We start from the raw sequence: 25699 nt of genomic DNA on the forward strand, positions 1-25699 counted from the left end.
TATTTTTTTTCATTTACCGGTCATCCTGTTCTGTGTACACCAGTTTAGTGTCACTTGGATTACTGAAGTCTGTGGCATACACACAATGGCACTGAAGGTTTTCCTGTTTGGTGTGAAATAGGACCATGTCGGTGACCCACTCTGTAGACAAAAAGCAGAAGACGTTACTTGCAAACTCATGACCTTGGTGCGCTGAAGCCTAAGCTTTCACCTCGTGCCTCAGTGACGTTACTGGTCCTAGTCCATGAATGCTGGTTCATGTGTGCTGTAGGTCAACTGGGTCAAAAGGACGACCGGGTCATTAGGTTGGCATGAAAAAGCTAGACAGGGGAAAAGGATGACAGGCACAAAAGGTCGACCCCACTTTTTATCTTTTGGGGTCCATTTACCATTTGTAACCCCAGTGTTCTGTCGCCATGCCTCAGCCAAGGTTTCTATTCCAAATCGTAGTCAATGTGGATTGATCAAGTAAAAAAAAAAAAAAAACTTCAACCATGTGTGTTGACCATTTTAACCTGTTGACCTTTTACATGTTTACCTATTGACTATGTCAACTTAATGCATATCCAACTTATGGGGGTTGAACTAATAACTGTCAACCTATCAGATACCATACTGATGAAGGGTGCAGTAGAAGCCTATATACATAAGGGTGCATTATAAGCTTAAGTTAATAATTACAAAGCATATTACAGTGCTGCTTCACCACCCAGGGCCATGTCCACCACCACCAGACCCAATTAGGTTCTCACTAACTCATCCAATATTTAGAATTGACAGGTACTATAAATAATAACCGCTTCACCACCCTGTCTGCAGTAAATACTTTGGGGGATATTCAATCTCCCGCAGCCATTCCCGATGGGGGATATAGCTGTGGGGCCCTATTCAATGCTGTCTTCCTCAACAGCATTGAACAGAGGATATTGGCAGAACGAGCCCCACTTCACAAGCAGTCGGGCTCGTTCTGCCGAGAACGGCTGGAAATTGACGAGCTCCCGGCCGCAGCTCGCCGATTCACGTCCGCTTCTCATGGCCACGCCCCCTTCTCCACCTGCGGCAGGCGGGACATTGAATCCCGCCTGCAAAATCTCGGTCGAGCAGACCGAGAAAGGGACAGGGTCACAGCTGTCACAAAGAACCACCTTTCACCAGGAAAGTTTTCAGCTCTCCGCTATGTCCCTTGGACAGGCTGGTGCCAAGATTTGCCAATGGAGCAGCAACTAATACACAGAGTATTATAATGAAGGAACAAGTTGGGTCAGAAACAATCTGGACCAGTTGAAACCAGACCAGCAAGCAGTATTCCCATAATCACAATGTTAAATCACATAGCTGTGTGAGCCTTTATACAGAAGTTCAGCTGAGAGGAGCATGGCACCTCCACACATCTAAAATCCACACAATTCCCATTTAGAATCAAGATGGTTCAACTTACCAAAACTGAACACATTTGGAATACTGCAAACAATTTCTGGCACGCCTTCCAATTTCACAACAATACAGACGGACTCCTCCCTTTCCAAACCTTTCAGAGCAACAGCCATAAAACTTTGTCCAAGTGAAACTCTGATGCGTTGGATTGAGTAATCCTGCAAACCAACATCATCTGAGCAAAACAAAATCTCCTGGCTGGTGTCACCTGCAAGAAACAAGGAATACATTTATAAAAGTGTATTAAAATAATTATGGTACTTGTTTCCTAGCACGGCCACACCGATTCTAATCGGGGGCATCGTAGGTAAAAAATCTGATCGGTCGCATCGCATGCGTGCTAAAAAATCGCATGCGATGGTTCCGACGCGATGCCCCCGATTTCCCATAGGGAACAATGTTAAATGCCTCAATTTACCCAAATGAACAGGGAACAATGTTAAATGGTCCAGAAACCCCCCAAAACACCCCAGAACAGTGAAATGGGCCCCCAAAATTAGTTAACGCCACCCCACGATCAACGTGAACCCGAAGCGTGGCGAGCGCAGCGAGCCCGCGAGGGGCGGTGGTACGCGTCCTCCGACCTTTTTATACCCCCACTATCCACGTCGGCGTGGAGTTGAGAATAGAATAGTGTGGCGAGCGCAGCGAGCCACCGAGCCCGCGAGGGGATGCGGATACCTTCACAGTTATCCGCGTCCCCTCGCGGGCTTCACAGGTGTCCGTGGCGACGCGGACACCTGTGAAGCCCGCGAGGGGACGCGTTTACCTGTAAAGGTATCCGCGTCCGCTCGCCACGCTTCGGGCTCGGTGGCTCGCTGCGCTCGCCACACTATTCTATTCTCAACTCCTTGCCGACGTGGATAGTGGGGGTATGAAAAGGTCGGAGGACGCGTACCGCCGCCGCTCGCCACGCTTCGGGTTCACGTTGATCGTGGAGTGGCGTTAACTAATTTTGGGGGGGCATTTCACTGTTCTGGGGTGTTTTGGGGGGTTTCTGGACCATTTAACATTGTTCCCTGTTGATTTGGGTAAATTGAGCCATTTAACATTGTTCCCTATGGGAAATCGGGGCCATCGCGTCGGGACCATTTAATGCTTATTTAGCCGCATGCGACGCGACCGACGCGATTTTTTAACTTTTCAATGCATTTCAATGGGAAATCGGGTCCATCGCGTCGGGGGCCATCGCATACCACTATTAAGGGCACAAGATCAATGCGATTGTGGCCGTGCTAGGAAACAAGTACCATAATTATTCTCCAAAGAAACTTCAGGTCATGCCTAAAAGTTTTTTTTGTTTGTTTGTGTGATCTGTGTGTTGTTCTTCTGGACTTAACAACATTTTTGTGTATATTGTCTAGTCTGTATGCACTATAAAATCTTAGGTGCGCACTCCCGTGGGTCGTTAGGGACGTCCTCTGTCCTACTACTGAATGTTACCCACGATATCATTCAGTGATGGCTATCCATGACACTGACAGCTGTTGTTGAACTACACATCCCAGCATGCCCTGCATCAGTTTTAGCATGGCCAAATAGTAAAACTGTAGCAGGGCATGCTGGGATGTGTAATTCAACAACATCTGGAGTGTGAAGGTTAACCATCACTGATATCATTTGTAAAAATCGCCTCTGACGTCAGTGATGACCGCTGCCTGGTTCTTTAGCAGATTAGTGGAAGCCTTTAAATTTAGATGAAAAAAAAAACTTCTATTCCGTTTTTTGGGAATTGGTCTGCGAATGCATTGCTATTTGAGATAAATTCACAATTTTGCATTGGCTGTTTATTTTTTCTGTCAGGGCGGCGCTTTTTGATTGCAGTCCACTGCTTTTCTCTATTTAGCGATTAGACCCAATATCAGTTGTTCGGGAGTTCAAGGAAAATCATGAGTGACACATGGAGTGACGTCTAATGTGTACCCACCTTTAGGGTCCCACAGACTGAGCATTTGTTGGTGGAACTTTAACTTCCTGGCAGGAAGTTCTTGGCTGATTGGCTGAACTAAACTAGCTAGAAGATACTTGCCACCTATCACGAGTGCAACAGAGGCCAGGAGAAGAACAGAGATGAGTAGAAAGATAGAACGGTAGAAGCTGTCTAAAGCAGTGCACTTCTAGTCATTTAGTACAGCTGTTGCACACCAGCAGAGACCACTAGCTATATTTCATGCTACAAACCCCATCTGGACTTCTAGACTACACCTCAGGATAGGAGCCCCCTGCTTTTCCAGCATAACATCATCTCCGAAACTAGACAGGTAAGGTAGGTGCATGCACCAGCCACAACCATTTTTTCCCACAATACTCAGATACCCTTTTCTCATTGCAATCCCTGGTCGCACCCAGGATTTTGACACAGGTCTGTCCCGGGAGCAACCCAGTATTTGCAAGGTTAAGCCGCCCACAGAGGCCCAACAAGAAGCCCAGTCGCTGATGTTAAGCAGTGAATGGGCGGAGCATCATCAGGGGCAGGTGGGGAGGCAGTGCTTGGAGTTGATGCGGTCTCTAAGCGCTGCCTCCTCCACAGTCGCTCAACCCAGGTTATCCATTCACACTTCACAGCAACCCGGGCACGACCGGGATTAACTGTTCTTTTAACCCGGGTTGAAATGCCGGGTCACTGGATTGGGAAATTAAAAAGGCCCCTTCAGATCGCAGAGACCGGGTTGCCTCGCAACAACCTGGGGTCGACCTGGGTTGTTTTTGCGATGCGAAAGGGGTAAGACTGTCACCATTTACAAGAGGAATATAGTAGGGACTGTAGTACCTGCATAACATTCCTAAAGTACTTTTTTTTTCAGTAGCATGAGGACAATATACATGGTACGGATAGTATGCGATTTATACTGTAAACATTACCAATGATACAAACTGTTTTAATGGTTGTTTTATCACCACAGTTTAAACTGGATACTTTGATACCCCTTTCACACTGCAGCTCTTAACCGGTATATTGCCTTTTTTTAGCATTTTAAAACAGTTTAAGCTGCAGTGTGAAAGCTCCAGTCTGCAAACGTTTAAAAAGCAGAGTCCTACCGTTCAGAGCAGTTTTTTATGCAGTGTGAAGGGCTCTGAACCGGTATATAGGCAGTAGCTATGAGAGCGCAGTGCATATGTAATGAGCCGTGCATTACATATGCGCATATGTAATGAGCGACTTATTCATATGCACTGCGCTCGTTACATATGCACATATGTAATGAGCGGCTCAATATATATGCACTACTCTCTCATAGCTACTGTCTGTCCTGCTTTCACACTGCAAACCTGTTTGAGACCCGGTATTTATGTGCGATGTGAAAGGGGTTTAAAACGGTAATATACCGTTTTAAAATACCGGGTCTCTCACGTTTAGGCAATGTGAAAGCAGCATTAATGTGATTTTATATTGTGCAATACCTATTGTTTAACAATACCCTCTGGACTCAGTAGTCACTGAAAAAGTACATGTTTCTCTTTCTACAATAAATACATTACATTCCAATACTAAAGCCTCATTAACGGGGAGCTGCTGCTATGTGCCTAGGTGTGCCCACTTCATTCCATTGCAACTTAATTGTATGTGATTTATTTTATTAGAATTGGTTCATTTCAGCATTTAAAACTTTACTGCAGGCACAGATGTATAAATGCATCGCCCTAAAGATAAGTCAGAAGACTGGCCTTTATATACAGGCATAGCTATCCAGTGAGTCAATATTTAAGGGTTGTGCTTTATAGCAGAAGTTTCTTTTTAATAAAATAATGTGATTAATTTTTCAATCTGCATGTCATGACTCTTTACACTATGGGGGAAATTTACTATGGGCAACCAACCAGATTCTATCTTTTGGGTGAAATGTAATAGGATGAGAGATTTAGAAAGTGAGAGTTTTGGTAAGAAATCTCCAGTTTTTTTTTAAAGCGGCAATCATTTACACCGCAAATTTAAACTGGTTTTGCAGTGTAAAAGATTGCCGCTTTAAAAAACCCCGGATATTTCTTACCAAATCTCTCACTTTCCGATTCTCTCATCCTATTACATTTCCCCCATTATCTTCTAGGAGGTGCTAAATAAATAAGTAGATTCTAGTTGGTTGTCCATAGGAGACATGGAGACATTATTCACAGGAAGAGGAGCAGCAGAACACGAGGACATGCACTGAAACTAGAGGGAGGAAGATTCAGGGAAAATTTGAGGAAGAATTACTTCACAGAAAGGGTAGTAGATAAGTGGAATAGCCTCCCATCAGAGGTGGTAGAGGCAAATACAGTAGAACAATTTAAACATGCTTGGGATAGGCATATTGATATCCTTACAAAAAAATAAGGATCAAATATGGTTTGAGGTAACATGTTTAAAAAAAGGGCAGACTAGATGGGCCAAGTGGTTCTTATCTGCCGTCAAATTCTCTGTTTGTATGTTTCTATAGCAAAATCCTATGGGAAATAGAACTCCCATCTTCATAAATTCCCCCCTATGAGTCTATTAAAGTTGTATCAGCATCATTACTAAGAATCTAATCAGCGCAAAGGGTCATCATTTCAGATGTGGCATAGAAAATACCTGATCGTCAAGGTGCCCATACATGGTGCAATGATTGCACCTGTTATGGGCTGGATCACATCGCATTGCATGCTTTTTGCATGCGATTTACTGTGTGATGCGATGCACGTGGGAGCGTGCATCGCATTGCATTGCACGGTGCTATCGCACTGTGTATGGGCACCTTTACACTTATTTGAGGATTTCTTCATAAAGGAAATTCAGTTACAAAACAACTGCCCATTACCAGACAGTTACCATAAAACCCAAGAAGGATTCATGACCAGGCTACGCAACTTTCTAAGCGGTTGTAATAGGGGAAATGTTAGGTAGTTTATCATTATTATAGTGAGGCTGATTGGGAGGTGCCAGTGCTGATGTAAGGATTCTCGGCACCCTAGGCAAAATTTACTGCCCCCTCCAACCCACACTGCCAACAATACCCACTTTCCATCCCCTCAAATAAAAGTGTGGGGTGGTGATTTAGAGTTTCCACAGCTGCCACCTGCATTAAGTACAACAAAGATGTCTTTCTTATTGTCCTTCATTTGGTGGTAGGCAGACTCGGCGGCGCCTCCCAAATACCCTCGCTACTCAGCTGCCTAAGAGGCAAAGCCGGCCCTGGATGGTGCCAGATATATTTGAGCTTTTTGGAGGACTGTTCTACACACTTGATATTTGCCTTGAGAAAGACACTTAGCGGGATGGAACACATCAGGAACTGGAGGTGTGTCAGCAGTGGCTGTAACAACTGAGGGTATCCTCTGGAGGTGGTACAACACATTCTGATGAGGAAATCTGGTACACCTTTGTGTGTCAAAGACACTATGCGCTTAAACTGACCCAGGCCCGTGGGCGTGGCTTGACCAAATACAGGATCAGACGTGTCTGGCGTGGGCGCTGTTACTCTCCTGCTAATTATCCTACCCTAGGGATCGTGGATATCCCGCTGCCCTTCCACTTACCCTCCAAAGCCTGCCCTGCCTCTTCCATGCCATTCGTGGCTCTCCTACGTGACCTGAGTGACCTGCTGCAACTGCTTGGGCCTTTTCCTCCTCCTGCTGCCGGGCGCCATCTTGGCTTCTTCACCTCCAGCAGCTCCGTGTGTAGCCTTGTCTGCCGGCGGCACCTGTGGCTGGATGCGCTGCTGAGGTGGACATCTCCCCCACTTGGTGCCTTCTGCAGTGGCCGCGTTTTTTTACGCTAAAGCTGGGGAATACCCTGTCACTGACCCATTCTCTGATAAGAAGTACATTCTGAGGCACTGTGAGCCCGCTTTTCTTGCCGTCCCGCCGCATGCTGTAAGGAACCATGTCGGCGTGCTATACCTATGTATGCTAATATCCTGGATGTGCCTTCTTTGAGGGTCTTACTTGACTCTGAGTATCCTAGGAACTTTATTCTTGTATGCTGGGATCAGGCTGTGCCACAACTACCTCCATTTCTCCTGCCTGCAGCTGTACGGACCCTTACTTTATTTTCTTTTTCTGGACTTGCTCCTGTGTATCTCCGAGAGATTGGATCTACTTTTCCTGTTACACTTTTGCCATGTCTTGGATTTGATAAATGGGCAGACTAATTGTCATTTCTTACAGTTTTCATTGCCTCTTTCACCTTTATTTTCTGGATCGTTGCTTCCTTACCAGTGTACATTTTTGTTTATCCTGTTTAATTGTGTTATTCTGTATAAGGGGGGGATGTGTGGATAAATAATTGCTGTGATTCTCCAGACTGGCATAGCGGTTATCAGATACTCTTTGGGAAGATAGGTGTAGGTAATATATACTTGCCCGACTTATTATCCTGAAACACTGCATTCAATATACTTTGTTAACATACATCCATTGCCCCAGATGGTCCATACTGTTGTTATCCTTCTGGTTGGTGGGTGGGTCTTAAGTGCACTAAGGTATTGATACACTATATTAATGTATTTTATTTATATTTGAATGTCACATCATGCCTCCTGTTATATAAACATCCACTGGTGGATGTACACCAATTGTGTATATATTTTTTTTAAAAAGCGATCAATTGGGTAATTGACAAAGGTCAAAGTTGTGCTTCCTGTCTTAATAGTATATATATCCTGACTAGCCTAGACACTGGCATACTTGACTCTGAGTATCCTTGGAACTTTATTCTTGTATGCTGGGATCAGGCTGTGCCACAACTACCTCCATTTCTCCTGCCTGCAGCTGTACGGACCCTTACTTTATTTTCTTTTTCTGGACTTGCTCCCGTGTATCTCCGAGAGATTGGATCTACTTTTCCTGTTGCACTTTTGCCATGTCTTGGATTTGATAAATGGGCAGACTAATTGTCATTTCTTACAGTTTTCATTGCCTCTTTCACCTTTATTTTCTGGATCGTTGCTTCCTTACCTGTGTACATTTTTGTTTATCCTGTTTAATTGTGTTATTCTGTATAAGGGGGGGATGTGTGGATAAATAATTGCTGTAATTCTCCAGACTGGCATAGCAGTTATCAGATACTCTTTGGGAAGATAGGTGTAGGTAATATATACTTGCCCGACTTATTATCCTGAAACACTGCATTCAATATACTTTGTTAACATACATCCATTGCCCCAGATGGTCCATACTGTTGTTATCCTTCTGGTTGGTGGGTGGGTCTTAAGTGCACTAAGGTATTGATACACTATATTAATGTATTTTATTTATATTTGAATGTCACATCATGCCTCCTGTTATATAAACATCCACTGGTGGATGTACGCCAATTGTGTATATATTTTTTTTAAAAAGCGATCAATTGGGTAATTGACAAAGGTCAAAGTTGTGCTTCCTGTCTTAATAGTATATATATCCTGACTAGCTAGACACTGGCATACCTTTGAAAAAGTTGTCTTTGAGCAACGAAACACGTCAGGCCAGCTTGCCCTCTGCTACGTGACACTTTGAACATCATTCTACACTTGGACCAGCTCTCCCCTAATCTGTTTCCACCCCATTTGGTCTTCCCACTTTTCAACACCAACTGGATACAATTATTGGGACACCACCACCTGTCAATTATTGGAGCCCATCAAGACCCTGAGACCTCCAAAAATCCTGTCTCAAACAAGTGGTTTCAAACTACAAGAGGCATCCGTTCAGGTTCATGGACACACACCATAATATCCTTAAGTTGGACACTATGGAAGATCAAATCCAATGATCCGAGGAGAGCGTACTAGGAACAAGTGAGATTGCATAAGAATATAACCCATTGTCACTAATGAATATTTCTCAGAGTGCATTTTACATTTATTTGTTTAAGCATATGATGTATTGCATATGCTTCATTTTTAAATCGTAATCTTTATGCTAGTCTAAAATAAATTGTGATTTTTTATGTGATAACAAATTGATCGCTATACATTTATTTTTGTGTGTTAACTGTTTTACAAATCCAGAGCGCTCCACCAATAGTCACACTCTCCTGTTGTAGAGGTACTGTATTATATGTATCCGTATTTGTACTTCCCTTTGACTTTGTGTATTTCCATATTATGATGGATGGCTTTGCACAGTTTGTTTATAAGTCTATCTTACACTATGAGTCTGAGAAACTATGCTTTACAGGTTTTGTGACTGTAAACATAAATGAATGGTCAAAGGCATCACTGCATATTCTATAGCAGTGATGCTAACCTTGACACTGCAGCTGTTGTTGAACTACACAACCCAGCATGCCCTGCATCAGTTTCAGCATGGCCAAATAGTAAAACTGATGCAGGGCATGCTGGGTTGTGTAGTCCAACAACAGCTGGAGTGTCAAGGTTAACCATCACTGTTCTATAGGATGTTGGAGTCTTTTGTTCCTTCGGCTTTAGGCTGTGAGATCAGTTTATTATCATTTGGGGCAATGGCTGTGGAAAATACAGCATCACCATTTTTAATGAAAACTACTGCGCACAGGTGCCAGAAAGACATCATTTTTACCTAGTTGCTTCGTGAATGAAAATCTACATTTGGGGGGTTTATTTGAACACAATGACCTAATCACTAGAAGCCGCATAAATATAGGGTCAGGTCACAAAAAGTCGGTTCATTACCAATGCTTTTTAGCAAGCGATAAATGCAGCCGTCCGCAGCAAAATACATGTACTCTCCACATGAAATCTGTAAGTATAAGAAAGACATACATTTATAAACATATTTGGTCAAATGTGCATATTACATGGTAGTAAAGGAAATGTAATCTGAAATTTGTTTTAGAATACTGAAGTCAGAAAATGTTTGAATCCTAAATCTATGACTATGCTGCCATTTAGTTAAGAAAAATATATAACACATAAGGCCTAAATCCTGTTTGTAAGCATTTAAAACGCCAAGGCAGCAGGAGGTAGAGGACTCCTGCATGGATTTGTGATATCCAAGGGCTGCGTCTGTAGGCTGGGATCACCATCTGCAAAGTAACTAGCCATTGGTTAGCTGTAAGTTCAGGCAGTTCACAGCTCCACGTGGCTGTAAAAAATAAATAAAAAGGTATATGTTGGTCCAGCATAGAGGTGTATTCAGATGTAGCTGGCAAGGGGGTTAAATGGCGGGGGATCGCCGAAAACAAGTGATCTTCGCCGTTTAACCCCCGCGCCGGCCGCTCACTGCATTCAACGTTCAGAGGACAGCGAGGATTCCCCCAAACAGCGAGACTCGCGGCTAATGGAGAGAGCCTGCTGCATCCAGCCGCGAGCCACGCTGTTTTAGCAGGCGCATACGCCGTTTCACACTCCAATAACCTAGCGAGCAGGAAAGGGTATGTGCAGGGGGTCAGTTGAATACTGACCCTGCGAGCTGTGACAGCGAGCAGGCAGCACTGCTCACTGACACAGCTCGCAGAAAGCATTGAATACACCCCTGAGTGTGGTATACAGCCTCACTTACTCGTGGGTGTGACTTCATCGTGCAAAATTGGAAAAAATTATTTATTTTTGACAGGACTATATATTGCAAAACAGTAGTTTATTAAATAAGGAATATAAAATAAAAAAAATCTGCACTGCTCTTTTAAAACTTTACTTTGTAGAAGTCACAATTTTTATATTTGTTTACTATTCACTAATAATTATTTTGGCTGGATTTCAGATACATATTGTAGTTTCTAGTGGTCAAAGCTGCAGAGAATCTTTAAGCACCATACACACTAGAGGGTATAAGCACCATACACACTAGAGGGTATAAGCCCCATACACACTAGAGGGTATAAGCCCCATACACACTAGAGGGTATAAGCCCCATACACACTAAGGGTATAAGCCCCATACACACTAGCGGGTACAAGCCCCATACACACTAGCGGGTACAAGCCCCATACACACTAGCGGGTACAAGCCCCATACACACTAGCGGGTACAAGCCCCATACACACTAGCGGGTACAAGCCCCATACACACTAGAGGGTATAAGCCCCATACACAATAGAGAGTATAAGCCCCATACACACTAGAGGGTATAAGCCCCATACACACTAGAAGGTATAAGCCCCATACACACTAGAGCAGGGGTTCCCTAACTTTTTTGAATCACGGCACCCCGAAGCTTCAGAAATTCAGAAATTCAGCAATGGACATGCAAGCATTGAGGCGCTCGCGGGTCCCCATCCCTGCCAGCTTTTAAGATATGGCGATCTGAATGAGAGTGGCTCTATCTGTAAGCTGCCCACGTTTTTATGTCGAACTTTGCACTGAATTATGCAGTTGTGACCCCACCCGCACTGTAAATTGATTTGAACATAGGGTTTTATATATTTCCAATTGCATTTACGTACATAAATCCACCTTTACAACTGTGCTGAAAAACTATTTTAATGCTTTAAAAAAACTAAATCACAACTAATAAAATGAAGTTAAAACATAAACACTAATACTAAATAATGATGATAATCTGTTCTGTACTCACCATTTCCCTTTCTGTTCTTATGGGATAACTATCGTGTATTGCATAAAGGCGTTTGTTCAGAACTGCGGCTAGCTTCTTGTAGGACACAGAGGCTGTCTGCCAGTTTCTTCTCTCTGCCTCTAACAGAATCTTGGCATAAACAATATAAGTAGTTAAAACAGCTGATAAGTTATCTTGATAGAAAAAAAAAAAGTGTATACATTTTGGAACCAAGGCACAACAAATAAAATGGGTGTCGGATGAACTCCCGACAGTCGGGATTCTGACGGTCACTATACCGACATCGGAATCCCGAATGTTAAATGCCCGACCGTCAGGATCCCGACTTATAGGGGCTATTCTCCCTTGTGGGGTCTACAACCCCCATAGAGGAAATATTGAACATGCAGAAAGCCATCAACCTCGCAAGCAGCTTCTTTGCGAATCGCCCCCATGTCGGAGCACTGACAGTTGAGATTCCGAAGTCGGTATACTGATCGTCAAAATCCCGAATGTCAGCCCGGCATACCACACCCAATATAATACAGAACACAAGGGATGCAAAACAAGTGTTTTCTATGTTACAAAACCATGCCTTCTCCTGCATGCATTCGTTGTCTCAATTACCCAATAGGAAAATTTGGGGGGTATGTTGCAGATTGACCGTAGTTTGATTGACAGGAAGCTGGTGTTTAGGTGTAGAAACATGGCATTTTCTGGGTGTGAAAACTCAGGAGTGCTCAAGCGTTTTAAGGGTGGGTCTCTGACGTTAGTGATGACCACTTCTAACCTGTTTTTTTTTTAACAGATATTCGATAGATCGGTTTTTGGGAATGGAACCTATTAGCAATCAATGCCGGATTAGGCCCAATATGTTGAAACTCCCCCCCCCCCCCCCCGAAAGCGCACACATGATTTAATTGAAGGAAATCTGAAAATTACACAAAGAAGCATGAGACTGCTTGAAGCATATACACAACATATTGGGCCTGATTCAGAGATGGTTGTTTTTGCACAGCTGCTGCAAATTAAGACTTAAAACAGTAAGAAGCTGCTGTGCAATCATATGCAAATTCTACAGGAGGCGTCTTGTGTAAATAGATGCCTCCCACTGTTTTCCTCATCAGATTATCAGCATAAGCACCGGTTAGCTGAGTAACTCCGAGGTTACCCTAGATGGCCGGGTTATTCACGTAGCTGAAGTCAGTGAACCTGTGTCCAAGGATACAGCCACTGGCTGCACCACACAGCAAGAACACGGGGGCAACATGTCCCTGTTTCCTCCATTGTTCAATCATGCTATGGCTTGGAGGCACTATGTGCAATCTCACAGATCTGCACATGCGCAGATCTCTCACCATCAGGATTATGTACATCTCTGAATGAGGCCCATTGGTCATAATGGAAAGAAACGCCCCCCCCTAGGAGGCGGTGATAGTGGCGCTGTGACAAGATCTGCCTCACTAGCAGCTGCCATAATGGGGTTGGCAATCCCAGGAAACTTTTGGAAGAAAAAATAGTCGGTAACACCGCTTGGTACATGTGTTGTTTCATCGCGGCAGGTACATAGTTAGCGTAGCGTCCCTGTCAGCATCAGCATAGTGTTCGCACGGTCAGCGTCCCTGTCAGAATCAGCGTACTGTTCCCGCGGCTCTCTTAAGTAGTTAGCATAGTCAGTTAGGCGTCCCTTTCAGTAACAGCGTTGTGTTCCCGCCCTTTCGCGGCTAGCCGGAGCTTACATAGTTAGCGTAGTCAGTCAGCGCTTATTACATTGTGTGGGAACCATTGACCATTTTAACCTGCCTGACATGACAGGTGTGAATGTGTTCCTGAAACATCCCCACTATCCACGCCAGCCTGAAGCGTGGCAAGCATAGCAATCCCTGCAAGGGGACGCGGTACGCGTCCTCCTGACTTGTTCATAACCCCACTATCCACGTCAGCGTGGAGTTGATCTTATAAAGTGTGGCGAGCGCAGTGAGCCACCGAGCCCGAAGCGTGGAGAGCACAGCGTGCCCTGCGAGGAGACGTGGAATACACGTCAAGTAATCCGCATGCGCTCGCACACATCAGGCTCGGTGGCTCGCCACACTTTATAAAATCAAATCCACGCCAATGTGGATAGTGGGGGTATGAACAAGTCGGGAGGATGCGTACCGCGTCCACTCACCACGCTTCAGGCTGGAATGGAGGCTTTTGCCAGTATGTAACATAGAAATACATTCTTTATTGTGCATGAGACGCACTTGCACACCACACCGCACCCCCCCCCCCCCCTTTGTGCAGGAGACGCACGTGCTACCGAACCCCTTACCCTGCTGGCAGGGTTGTCGTACCCTGCCGCAATATATACTGGGACACACAAGCGTCTGAGACGCTCCTGCGTCTCAGACAGATGGAGCGCCTCTCCACCGGCATCTGCCAGCGCAGGAGATCAGGCGGTTATCGATGCTGTGTGAGAGGCGCTTACTAGGCTTGCCAGGGATAGAGCTGCAGCTCCCGGGGACAGTACTGTGACTACGCTGCCTGACGGGGACACTACACTGACTACGCAGGGCTGCCGCAGAGTCACTACGCGGACTACGCTAGGAAACGTAGCATAGCCCGTGAAACTACACAAGTACCCACCGCTTATATTAATATGTAGCAATAAAATCTAAATAAACAATTGGACTTTCTAAATGTAGAATCAGTCCAATTGGTTTTTTTTAGATTTTATTGCTACATATTAATATAAGCGCTGTTACCTACAATTTTTTCTTCCATTGGTTATAATCACTAGATTTTGATTCACTTTTATGAACCACATTTTAACTGTTTTGTACCAATGATTGGATATATATTTATTGATATTATACATGTACTCCCTTTATAGTGCTTAAAGCCACAAATTAACAAACCTTAACGGCATTTGACATTTGGTAAATGCTCTGTACCTGCCAGGAGCACATTCCCCTGACTAATCTGTTCTTAGGAGAATCCGTGTTACCGCGGGTGAGGTCACAATGCCAAGAAAAGGTGTACAGCCCTCGCCATACAGTTTTAACCGCAGATCTCTCTCGGCCAACAAGCCGCGACATTGCTTGTATAAAGAACTTAACCTTCATTTTCTTCACTCCATCCTATCCATCTTCTCAACAATGTGACACAAAGGTCTCAGAAACATGGTTTACAGGACAGGGCTGCAAAAGCAATAAACACAAAAGTCAGTATGCATAATTGAAATATGGATTTACTTTCCATTTGCATAAAAGGGGCTTATTAAAATAAAAATCCCTCAATGTATAATATGTGTCCCCCACAACAATCAAACTATCGTTCAGGCAATGTGCAACTGGCCAAGTACTCCTACAATACCTAGAGAGCCAAACACACCGGCAACCTCTGGCACTGAGTGTCTGGATATCTCATCATTGTCAACACTGTCACTGTCACTGTGTACCGCTGCTTGTATGGGCAACACGTGAGAATGCCAGTCTGTCGCCCACTGATGACATCAATCTGCCAGGACGCTTCAGCTTCCGGAAAGTTGGATTCTCTTGCGCTTATTGGTTCATCGGGCAGCAAGGGGGCGCGGCCAGGAGCGGCTCGCGTGCTGATGTTTGTTTTCGGAAATGACCGTTCAGCATTTGACAAGCGGGCGGGCAGGATAAAAAAATAAAAATAAAAAAAGAAGTCAGGTATTTGTTTTATTAATAATGGAGAGTGCTGGAGAGGAAGCCGGGAGCCGGCTTGGTGGGAAGAGTGGAGACAGCGGCACAAACACAGCTCACAGCGCTCAGGAACCCTCTTCTCATGGGAAAAGCAGACCTGGTCCTGGAGCAGCAAGAGCCCGATGGAAACTGCTGGGACAGGTAGCCAGTCATTGTGTTGCTGTGTGCTGTCTGTTCTAGGTGCCAACATACAGTACTGTAGTTTATGTGCAGACTTGTAAACTGCAGTGACCCAATGCAATTGGTCCTACGAGTTGCGCCTGGTGTGGAAAAGCATGGCAATTGTGCCTGCGTTTCCAATGCGCTTTGCATGCGATTGGTGTGGGCATGTCACGGTTGCAAGCGTTAAGTCATTTTTTGGCTTTTGTGTTAGCGCATTGAGTCCTGCTGAAGAAAGTGCGCTATATAAAAAAAAACGTCCTTAAAACAATAAATGGGATAGGGGAGCTCACTATTTCAGTGTCTCAGCCAGTCACAGTGCTATGCAGCCAAGGAAGGCACCTACTAAATCAAAATGGCAATGAGGGTGATTTAGGATAGCCACGCGTGGGTAAACCTGCCATAGCGGAATCCCCGCTGGCTGGTAAGCTTGGGGCTGGATCCTTTAACACAGACACGCCTACTCCTAAATCTCTGGATCTCCCCGATGCCTGGAACAGTTGGCATATCTCTGATGTGGCTGATGAAGTGGCAGTGTAATAGTGGGGGGTGGTGTTGTTATGACGCAAATGTGGTGTTACGTCCCACCACAATACTTTCCACTTCACAGCTAAGTTCACCTAAGCTCCTCCCTCCATCACTGACCCAGCGGTCAAGAAGTCAGCAGTTATGCCCCTCCTCTGTATGTAAGACCAATGGTTATACACTACATGGAAGAAAGTCATTGGACACCACATGTCAACTGAAACCATGCGTTTATTTACAATTAATAGGGGGTAGGTCCACCTTTTGCAGAAATAACAGCAGCTACTTGTGGTAAACTTTCCACAAGTTCATGTAGCACACCTAGTGGGATATTGTGCCTTTCCTCCTGCAGTACAGTCACCAACTGTGGTAGTGTAGAAAGGCGAGGCGATCGCGACCGCAACCTGCACTCAAATTCATCCCACAGGTGTTCTATGGGGTTCAAATCAGGGCTTTGCGCAGGCCACGCTAGTCGGGTGACGCGATTTTCATCATACCACTCCATTGTAGCCCTGACACGTCGCATTGTCGTCCTGGAACACACAATCGTCGTTCCCATAGAAATGCCACAACGTAGGTAACATGGAGTTATCCAGAATATCTCGATAGGTCGCCGATGTCATGTTCCCATGCACCTGTACGAGTGAGCCCACAACATGCCAGCAGAAACAACCCCAGAACACGTTTTACTGTTGGCACTACACATTTGGGTAACAGGCGTTCTCCAAGCAATCGCCATACCCACACTCTCCCATCTGATCAAAACAATGTGAAGCATGATTCATCGCTCCATAGAACTTGTTTCCATTGCTCCACCGTCCAGTTTTTCCGCTCCTTACACCAACAAAGTCTGTCGTGTATTGGTTTTTGTGATCAGAGGCTTGTGAGCCGCAGTTCGACCATGATAACTGAGTGCGTTTCCTGTCCGTCATTTTATCAGCAAATGATCTGCTACGACGCTTGCTTTCATATTTATACATGTAGGAAGAGTCCATATTCACTTTGTCAGGAAGATTCCATTATTTCAGAGTTTCATGACTTTCTTCCACATAGTGTATTTCCTATCACTCAGTGACTGGTGGTGATAAAGATTATTGGGTAATGTTCAAAACTAGAGATGAAAAGGAAGTAGTATGTGGATACTGTTTTATTTTACTTTTGATAAAATGAGGGTGTACCTTCATTTTTACTCATATTTAAAGTTTTTCCCCCCATAAAGGGCACTAGTTAAAGTTGGCTACACACTATACAATAAATAAGCTGATCTTAAGCTCTGGAGCACAACAATCAATGTATAGTGTGTTATCCCAAGTCCATCGTCCCAAGAGCATTGATTCATGAATTGGGTGGTCACATCTTCACATCTGATGTGCTGCACAGCAGATGGGTTGATGTGACATACAACTTGTAGTTATATCGGTACTTATGTAGTATCTGGGCTGCCGATTTTTTGATTGTATGCCTTAACTTAAGGCATACAATCAGTGCGATGCGATGCGATATCGCATCGCATGCGACCATATCGCATGCGATGCGATGACCCGATTTTTTACATAGGATTCAATGTTAAAATAGACTGAGTCCATTTTAACATGGAATTCAATGGGAAAAAGGGGTCCTTTACATACCCCTACTATCCAAGTGGGCATGGAGTTGGATATAAACCTGTGGCGAGCCACCGCGCCCGAAGCGTGGTGAGCGGACGGTATTCTGTGTCCCCTCGCCATGCTTCGGGCTCGGTGGCTCGCTATGCTCGCCACAGGTTTATATCCAACTCCATGCCCACTTGGATAGTAGGGGTATGAAAAGGACCCCTTTTCCCATTGAATTCCATGTTAAAATGGACTCAGTCCATTTTAACATTGAATCCTATGGAAAAATCGGGTGCATCGCATCGCATCGCATGCGATATGGTCCGATGCGATGCGATGGACCCGATTTCAAAATCGGCAGCCCAGATACTACATAAGTACCGTTATATCAAGCATGTAATAATATACCATGGATTGTGCGGTGTGTATGGCAATGCAATATACAGTTACATCTCATTGCTGTGTCTCTGGGTTGGCACATTGCTGAGGTGTGTACCTGGCTTAAGAACAAGCCATAAGCCTTTTTAAGAAATAATTTCTTCCACTTGTTTTTCATTCTTCTTCTTTTTCCTCTTCCTTTTCTTTTTGTTTTTCCTTTTAGATTTTTTCCCTTTCCTTTTCTTCCTCCTTTTCTTCTTCTTTCTTTTCTTTTTCTTCCTTTTTTTTCTTTTTCCTTTTCTTTCTTCTCTTTTTGTTCTTCTTTTCCTTTCCTCTTCCTTTTCTCCCTCATGAGCTCAGTTCTGTAATAAGCATAGAACGTTTAGCTAAGCTTCAATGTTTATGGCTGCACCGCTTATATTAACTACAGCAAGTGTCTTTCTGTCTTCAGTGAAGCCTTCCAGGCTTTGATGAGACCATAGTGGGTGAAAGCACAATGAGCATTAGCAGATGGCTTTCACACGTGCATTACACAGCCACACATTGCCAGCAGAGCAAGGATGCCACAGAGGAAGGGAATTTTGCTAGAGAGTTAATTTACCTTATATATCAGGGGCATATTCGTTCATATCTCTGTGATGCTAAATTAATATTCAACTTTTAATAGGGATTATTATTTAATGGGGCCCAAAGTAAGGAGATGTCATGACAGGTGTGTTGGGAAACCCTGACTCAGCCTTTGAAGGCAGGACCTTGTTTACGGGTTCTAGGATCAAGCGGGATGGTTTTCTGTAACCCTTTCACATGAAGGTTGTGGGTAACAGTGAGAACTGCCGTTAGCTATTACTGGAAGCAGAGAATCTTTTCATATCACTGGAGATGCTGGGGTACACGGACTCTGGTCATGAAGTAGTAACACCGGCTGGAGGACTGCTGGATCACTGACCCTCTATTGCAGTAGTCTTGGGCAGGTGCGGATGGCAGGCTCGCTAGATGTACCAGCTGGATACTGTGAACCTGGAGAGGAGACGAGAGAAAGAGCCTTGACTGGACCAAGATTTTGTTCAACGGTAGTGAGGCACTGGGAGGCAGGAGCTGCCGGACGGGACCTGACTCAGGAGGCAGAAGGTGCCGGGCGGGAACGGACTGTGGAGACAGGAGGTGCCGGACGGGACCCGACTGTGGAGACAGGAGGTGCCGGACGGGACCGGACTCTGGAGGCAGGAGGTGCCGGATGGGACCGGACTCTCGAGGTGCCGGATGGGACCGGACTCTCGAGGTGCCGGATGGGACCAGAATCAGGAGGCAGGAGGTGCCGGGCGGGCGGGATGCTGGAACTTGGGACTTGAATGTGGAACACGGAGTGATCAAGTACACACTGCAAGTTTTGCAATTGTCCAGGCATCAGGCTTTGGGCTGGACTTCCTTTTAAAGCACAGAAGACAGGCAAGGAGTGGCTTGAGGATTGCATGCTGAGATTATGGGCCTTATTCTAGTCCACTCTTTCTGACAAAATCCTTCTTAGATGGACAAAACCATGTGCACTGCAGGTGGGGCAGATGTTACTTGTGCAGATATAATTAGATTTGGGTGGGGTTTTACTTCAAAGTGAGATCTATATTGCAGCGTAAAAGTAAAGCAGTCAGTATTTACCCTGCACAGAAACAAAATAACTCACCCAAATATAATTCTCTCTGCACATTTTACATCTGCCCCCCTGCAGTGCACATGGTTTTGTCCATCTAAGAAGGATTTTGTCAGAAAGAGTGGACTAGAATAAGGCCCTATGTGACAGTGGAATACACTGTGATCCAGAATTAGACACTAATCAACTGAGAATGCAAAGGCAGCATGCACAGGCCTAATCACCTCTGTGAGCAGAGAGTCCAGTTTCCCTGCAGTACCTTGGAATGTTACAAAAGTGACTAATCAGCAGTCTAACTTCAGCAGTCAGGCAGTCAGACTGCAACTTCCATGCTGAAAAGAAAGTAAAGGTGAGTTACTGCAGAAAGGGTTTTAAGCCTGGATCCTGACAGAGTGTTGATTGTCACTTTTCTACCTCCTATGACATTCCGTGGTCAATTCCGTGGGCATTGAGAAGGTACAGATAACAGATCGACACTGACAAAGCTTGACTTTGATAAAACGTCACCGCGAAAAAAAAGTCAACACACCAATGGTTGAGGCATGAGTAGGTCAACATGAATATTTCGAGATTTTTCTTGACTTTCGTACTTTACCATCCACGGGGACTTCAATTTGGATGTGTATCATATCCCCTGGCATCCTCATGGGCAGTGTATAGCATAGCCTTAACCAGTCGTTCTGTGGGAAAAGGTTAACCATGGGAAATTGGTGACTCACCTGCTTTTTGTTTAAGATTCTTTTATCTTACCTTGGGGATCTGCGAACCAAGGCATTAGGGATAATGCTAATCCTGATACTGAGGCAATGTGCTCTTACGGAATGGTAGACTGAGGCAATGTGCTCTTACGGAATGGTAGACTATGTCCTATTAAAATTGCAACAAGGTAAATGAAGAAAACTTACAATGCTAGCACTACTGAATCTGTCTGATTCATTATTTGCGTTAATGCACGGTGGCACTTCCTGCAAAATTAAATCACCCTCACTCACCCCCCATTGTGGTATATAGTGTGGGCTCATGACTATTTTACCCTGTAGTCTAAATTTTTTTAATTTTATTTTTTTAAGTAAACAGATAAGAATATTTGGTACTTATGTAGTATCTGGACGCCCGATTAAAAAATCGGGTCCATCGCATGCGACCAAATCGCATGCGATGCGATGCGATGGACCCGATTTTTCCATAGGATTCAATGTTAAAATGGACTGAGTCCATTTTAACATAGGATTCTATGGGAAAAAGGGTCCTTTTCATTTCCCCACTATCCAACTATGCATGGAGCTGGATATAAACCTGTGTAGCGAGCCACCGAGCCCGAAGCGTGGCGAGCGGATGCGGAATACTTTTTAACGAATCCGCGTCCCCTCACGGGGCTCGCTGCGCTCGCCACGCTTCGGACTTGGTGGCTCGCTACGCTCGCCACAGGTTTATATCCAACTCCATGCGTAGTTGGATGGTGGGTAAATGAAAAGGACCCTTTTTCCCATAGAATCCTATGGAAAATCGGGTCCATCGCATCGCATGCGATTTGGTCGGATGCGATGCGATAATCGGGCGTCCAGATACTACATAAGTACCGAATATTTAATAGACTTATTAAAATACATTGATCAATTAATAATACTACTAATATAATCAATAATTGGTTCTTTAAGTAATCTTAAGCAATTATATTATAATTCACAGGTAAATATTTCATATTTTAAATTCAATGGGAAACCCCTCTTTAAAAAAAAAAATTAAATTAGTTTTTTGGCACAGCGGCAGAAGAATACTATAATCTTGAATTGTAATTATCCACTTAAGCCAATCACAAGTGATATCCATCTCTATTCGGGACATGGTCATTTAGCAGAATATCAATCGCAATTGACTGAGCTGCTAACATGAACGGCAAAACTCAGCACACAGCTAATGTTAACACCTAGTGGTTATGTCAATAATGGGATCCCATAGAGATCACTTAACTTCAAGTTCAAGTGCAAGGACGTACTTTGAACATTCTGAAATGTAACAAATGTCCAAAAACCCTGTCATAATGTAAAAGCTTAGAGTCGCAAGTGTGAATGTTGATTCATTGGTATGGACATCTAGGGGCCTGTTGGTCGTCTAAACAAATGGGCATCTATCGGAGATGTTCAATTTCTGCTTAGAACAGACCACCATTAGCTGCGGAACACACTTTTTTTTTATTTCAGCCTCTAATTGCGAGAAAACAAGTGTGAAAAGTTACAACTGACAGCTACAGGTTTAGTTGCTCAAATTGTCTTAACCCCAAGCGGTTAGCCACGTTAAATGCTGACTGGATCAGCAATTCAATAGCTCTGATAGATGCCCATTTGTTTAGATGACTGTGAGGGGGCACACCACAATTGAATCGGCTCATATGAGTCAACGCTAATGAATCAGCATTTACACTTATGACTCTGAGCCCCTTAGAATAGAATTGGTTATAGTTTATAGTAAAATAGGAACTGATAAACAGGGATAGGTGTTATATATTGCATAATGGCCCACTAGATTGCAAAAGTTCTTATGCTCACTCAGTGATGTTGGCCAATTGTCAAGAGAAATGGCAAAGTGAAGAAAGACAAGATATGTGAGGTTATGTTTGGACTGTAAAGTGGGGATATTATTGGATAAAAAAGGTTTATTAAGTAGTGTTCATACTAGCACCCGCCATCTTTGAAAACCCATGCAGTTCTTCTTCCCTGCCTGGGGTGTCGCTGTCTACTGTGTCTCTAGCCCAGTTCTGGTTTGCATATCATTGCTGATATTCAGACCACACTGTGCTAAAAGCACTACAGCAGACAGCGACACTTCAGGCAGGGAAGAGGATCTGCATGGGTTTTCAAAGTTGGCGGGTTCTAGAATGAACACTAATTAAGGTTATGTGGGCTGTTCCGTAATTTGATAAGCTTTCATGAAGAGGTGAGTTTTCAGGGAAGGCTGGAAGACTGGTGGAGAGTCTTAATGTGCATGTCTGTTCATTCTACAGAGCAAATGCAGCCCAAAGAAAGTGCTGTAAGTGTGAATAATAATTATGGATGAGAGATGTAGATCTTCTGAAGAGGTCGAGTTTGGAGATAGTCTGAGATAAGTAAAGAAATGTAGTTTGGTTTATGGCCTTGTGTGTGAGTAAAAGTATTTTATATTGAATACGTTATACATACAGGTAACCAATGGATGGACTGACATAGGGCCTTATTTTAGTTCACTCTTCGAGGCAAATTCCTTCTTAGCTGGACAAAACCATATGCACTGCAGGAGGGCAGATGTAACAGGTGCAGATAGAATTAGATTTGGTGAGTTATTTTGTTTCTGTGCAGGGAAAATACTGACTGCTTTATTTTTACACTGCAATATAGATCTCACTTTGAAGAAAAACCCCACCCAAATCTAATTCTCTGCACATGTTACATCTGCCCCACTTGCAGTGCACATGGTTTTGTCCAGCTAAGAAGGAATTTGCCTCTAAGAGTAAACTAGAATAAGGCCCATAGTGTATTGGCAGATGAAGGAAGATTAGGCACGCAGCTATATTCAGGATAGATTGCAGTGGTGAGAGTCTTTTTTTGGTAAGACCAGTAAGAAGACTATTGCAATAACTAATGCGGGAGATGATGAGAGCATAGCGTTTTAACAGTATCTTTTGTAAGGTATGGTCAGATTTTGGATATTTTTTGGGGATGCATTTAGGACAAAGTACAGTTCTGAGTCAAGGATGACACTTAGGCAGTGAGCTTTTGGATGGTGACACATTACTTTGCTAATGGATGCGGTATAGTTTAAGAAAAGCAGAGGACCTAATTCTGAGCCCTGCTGTACACAAACCAATAAAGGTAGCCAAGAGGTGGATTCAGAGAAACGAACACTGAAAGAGCGATTTAGATAGATATAAAGAGAACCAAAAAAAGAAAATAAATGTCATGTGCAGTCTTGCTAACTGTAATATCTTCCATGCTTTAGTGTTTTGTCAGGTACTTGTGACTTATCTGGGCACCCGATGTTGAAATTGTATGCCAGTACCCTAAGCATGCGATTTGACGCGATTTCCCTTGAAATTCCCTTGAAGAGAAAATCGCGTTGCATTGTATGCTGTTGTATTGCATGCAATGCGATTTGATGCGATTTTAATATGTACAGGCACCCAGATGCCTGTTTCATATGTGAAATGGCCCCCCAGACCCCATTTTTAATTGTATACCCACCCTGATGGCTAAATGACCCCCATTGTTAAAGCCACCCCACTATCAACGCCAACCCGAAGCGTGGCGAGCGCAGCGAGCCCGCGAGGGGCGGCGGTACGCGTCCTCCGTCCTTTTCATACCCCCACTATCCACGTCGGTGTGGAGTTGATTTTATATAGTGTGGCGAGCCACCGAGCCCGAAGCGTGGCGAGCGGACGTGGATACCTTCACAGCTATACGCGTCCCCTCGCGGGCTTCACAGGTATCCGCGTCCCCTCGCGGGGCCCGCCACGCTTCGGGCTCGGTGGCTCGCTGCGCTCGCCACACTTTATATTTTTAGGTGCGATGAAGAAAATCGGGCGCCCAGATAAGTCACAAGTACCTTTTGTCATTTATTGAAATACATTGATCATGACCTTCACATAGATATAGTAAAAAAATTATATATTATGAGGCCCACAATTGCACTGTCTGAACACCTTTTCTTAATGGAAGGAAGTTGACCAATTTATGGAAACCTTTGGTATATCACGCCCATTAACTTAACAAACATTTGCTAATAGAAACTTTCATACCTGCTATGTGTTGGGGGTGGCTGAAGGTGCTCATATATTACTGTGGTAGACTTTTACATGGTTCACCGCTTTATTTGAAAATGCACAGGTTATACTGTGCACATCACCTATGAAATAGGGTCTTTTGTAGGGCTGGCCAAACTGGTCTTGAAGATCTATCAACGGTCCACTTTTCCAAATCACCTATCTGGTGCACAGCTGTAGTCATTACTAACTGTCATTTTCAGACATGCTACATTCATTCCTAACTGACACATTTTATAGATCCACAGGTTGCCTGAAAAACGTGAACTGTCCGTAGATCTTGAGGACAGGTTTGCCTACCACTCGTTTATTGACCATTCAAATTGTAACATTTTTATAACCTCACGCTGTCTGTATGAGATCCTACTTGAAATAATGTAAAGTGAAGGAATATACTGCATACATTATATAGGCTATTTATATCTCACCGTAAAGGTACAGCAACATTTAAAAATTGTCTTTCTGAAATATGAAGTAATCTCTTGGCAGCACGGATGGGGTAATGGTTAGCATTACTGCCTCACAGCGCTGAGGTCATGGGTTCGATTCCCACAATGGCTCTAACTGTGCGGAGTTTGTCTATTCTCCCCGTGCATGCGTGGGTTTACTCCGGGTACTCCGGTTTCCTCCCACAATCCAAAAATATACAGGTAGGTTAATTGGCTTCCAACAAAATTAACCCTAGAATGTCTGTGTGTGCGTGTACATGTGGTAGGGAATATATAGATTGTAAGCTCCACTGGGGCAGGGACTGATGTGATTGTTCAAATATTCTCTGTAAAGCGCTGTGTAATACAGTATGTGTGCGCTATATAAGAAACTGTTAATAAATAAATAATAATAAATAATCTCCAAGAGGCATTTAATTTAACTGTTTATTGTGTTCATTTAATCACTTAATTATTTTATATTACATTTTTATTAATTTTAGGCACAGCCATGGGCACAATGCTAGCATAAAAAATGTTTTAAATATTTTAAGTAGTTTACTAATACAGGTTGAGTATCCCTTATCCAAAATGAGCGGGACCAGGAGAATTTTGGATAACGG

The 25699-nt window shown here is 43.9% G+C and overlaps 2 protein-coding genes across 4 annotated transcripts in view; one reads left to right on the forward strand and one right to left on the reverse strand.

The window, feature by feature from the left end:
• PREPL (prolyl endopeptidase like) overlaps positions 1-15348 on the reverse strand; it is a 37467-nt gene extending 22119 nt beyond the window's left edge. The window contains exons 1-6 of one of the 3 annotated variants that reach the window (XM_083175718.1): positions 15220-15348; positions 14745-15026; positions 11866-11994; positions 10023-10089; positions 1439-1642; positions 18-141 (exon numbers count right to left, since the gene is read on the reverse strand). In XM_083175718.1, the coding sequence (XP_083031844.1) occupies positions 18-141; positions 1439-1642; positions 10023-10089; positions 11866-11994; positions 14745-14951 (731 nt within the window). In that variant the 5' untranslated portion in view covers positions 14952-15026; positions 15220-15348. Of the gene's footprint in view, positions 1-17; positions 142-1438; positions 1643-10022; positions 10090-11865; positions 11995-14744; positions 15027-15201 lie in introns of all 3 variants that reach the window. The other 2 variants (XM_083175717.1, XM_083175719.1) reach the window with 2 other exon arrangements.
• A 59-nt stretch (positions 15349-15407) lies between these two features.
• Positions 15408-25699, forward strand: part of CAMKMT (calmodulin-lysine N-methyltransferase) — a 440111-nt gene continuing 429819 nt past the window's right edge. Inside the window, exon 1 of the mRNA XM_083175720.1 lies at positions 15408-15698. Coding sequence (XP_083031846.1) covers positions 15543-15698 — 156 coding nt within the window. The 5' untranslated portion in view covers positions 15408-15542. The remainder of the gene's footprint in view (positions 15699-25699) is intronic.

Source organism: Crinia signifera, chromosome 3, assembly GCF_055691185.1.
Source record: "Crinia signifera chromosome 3, ASM5569118v1, whole genome shotgun sequence".
NCBI lineage: Eukaryota > Metazoa > Chordata > Amphibia > Anura > Myobatrachidae > Crinia > Crinia signifera.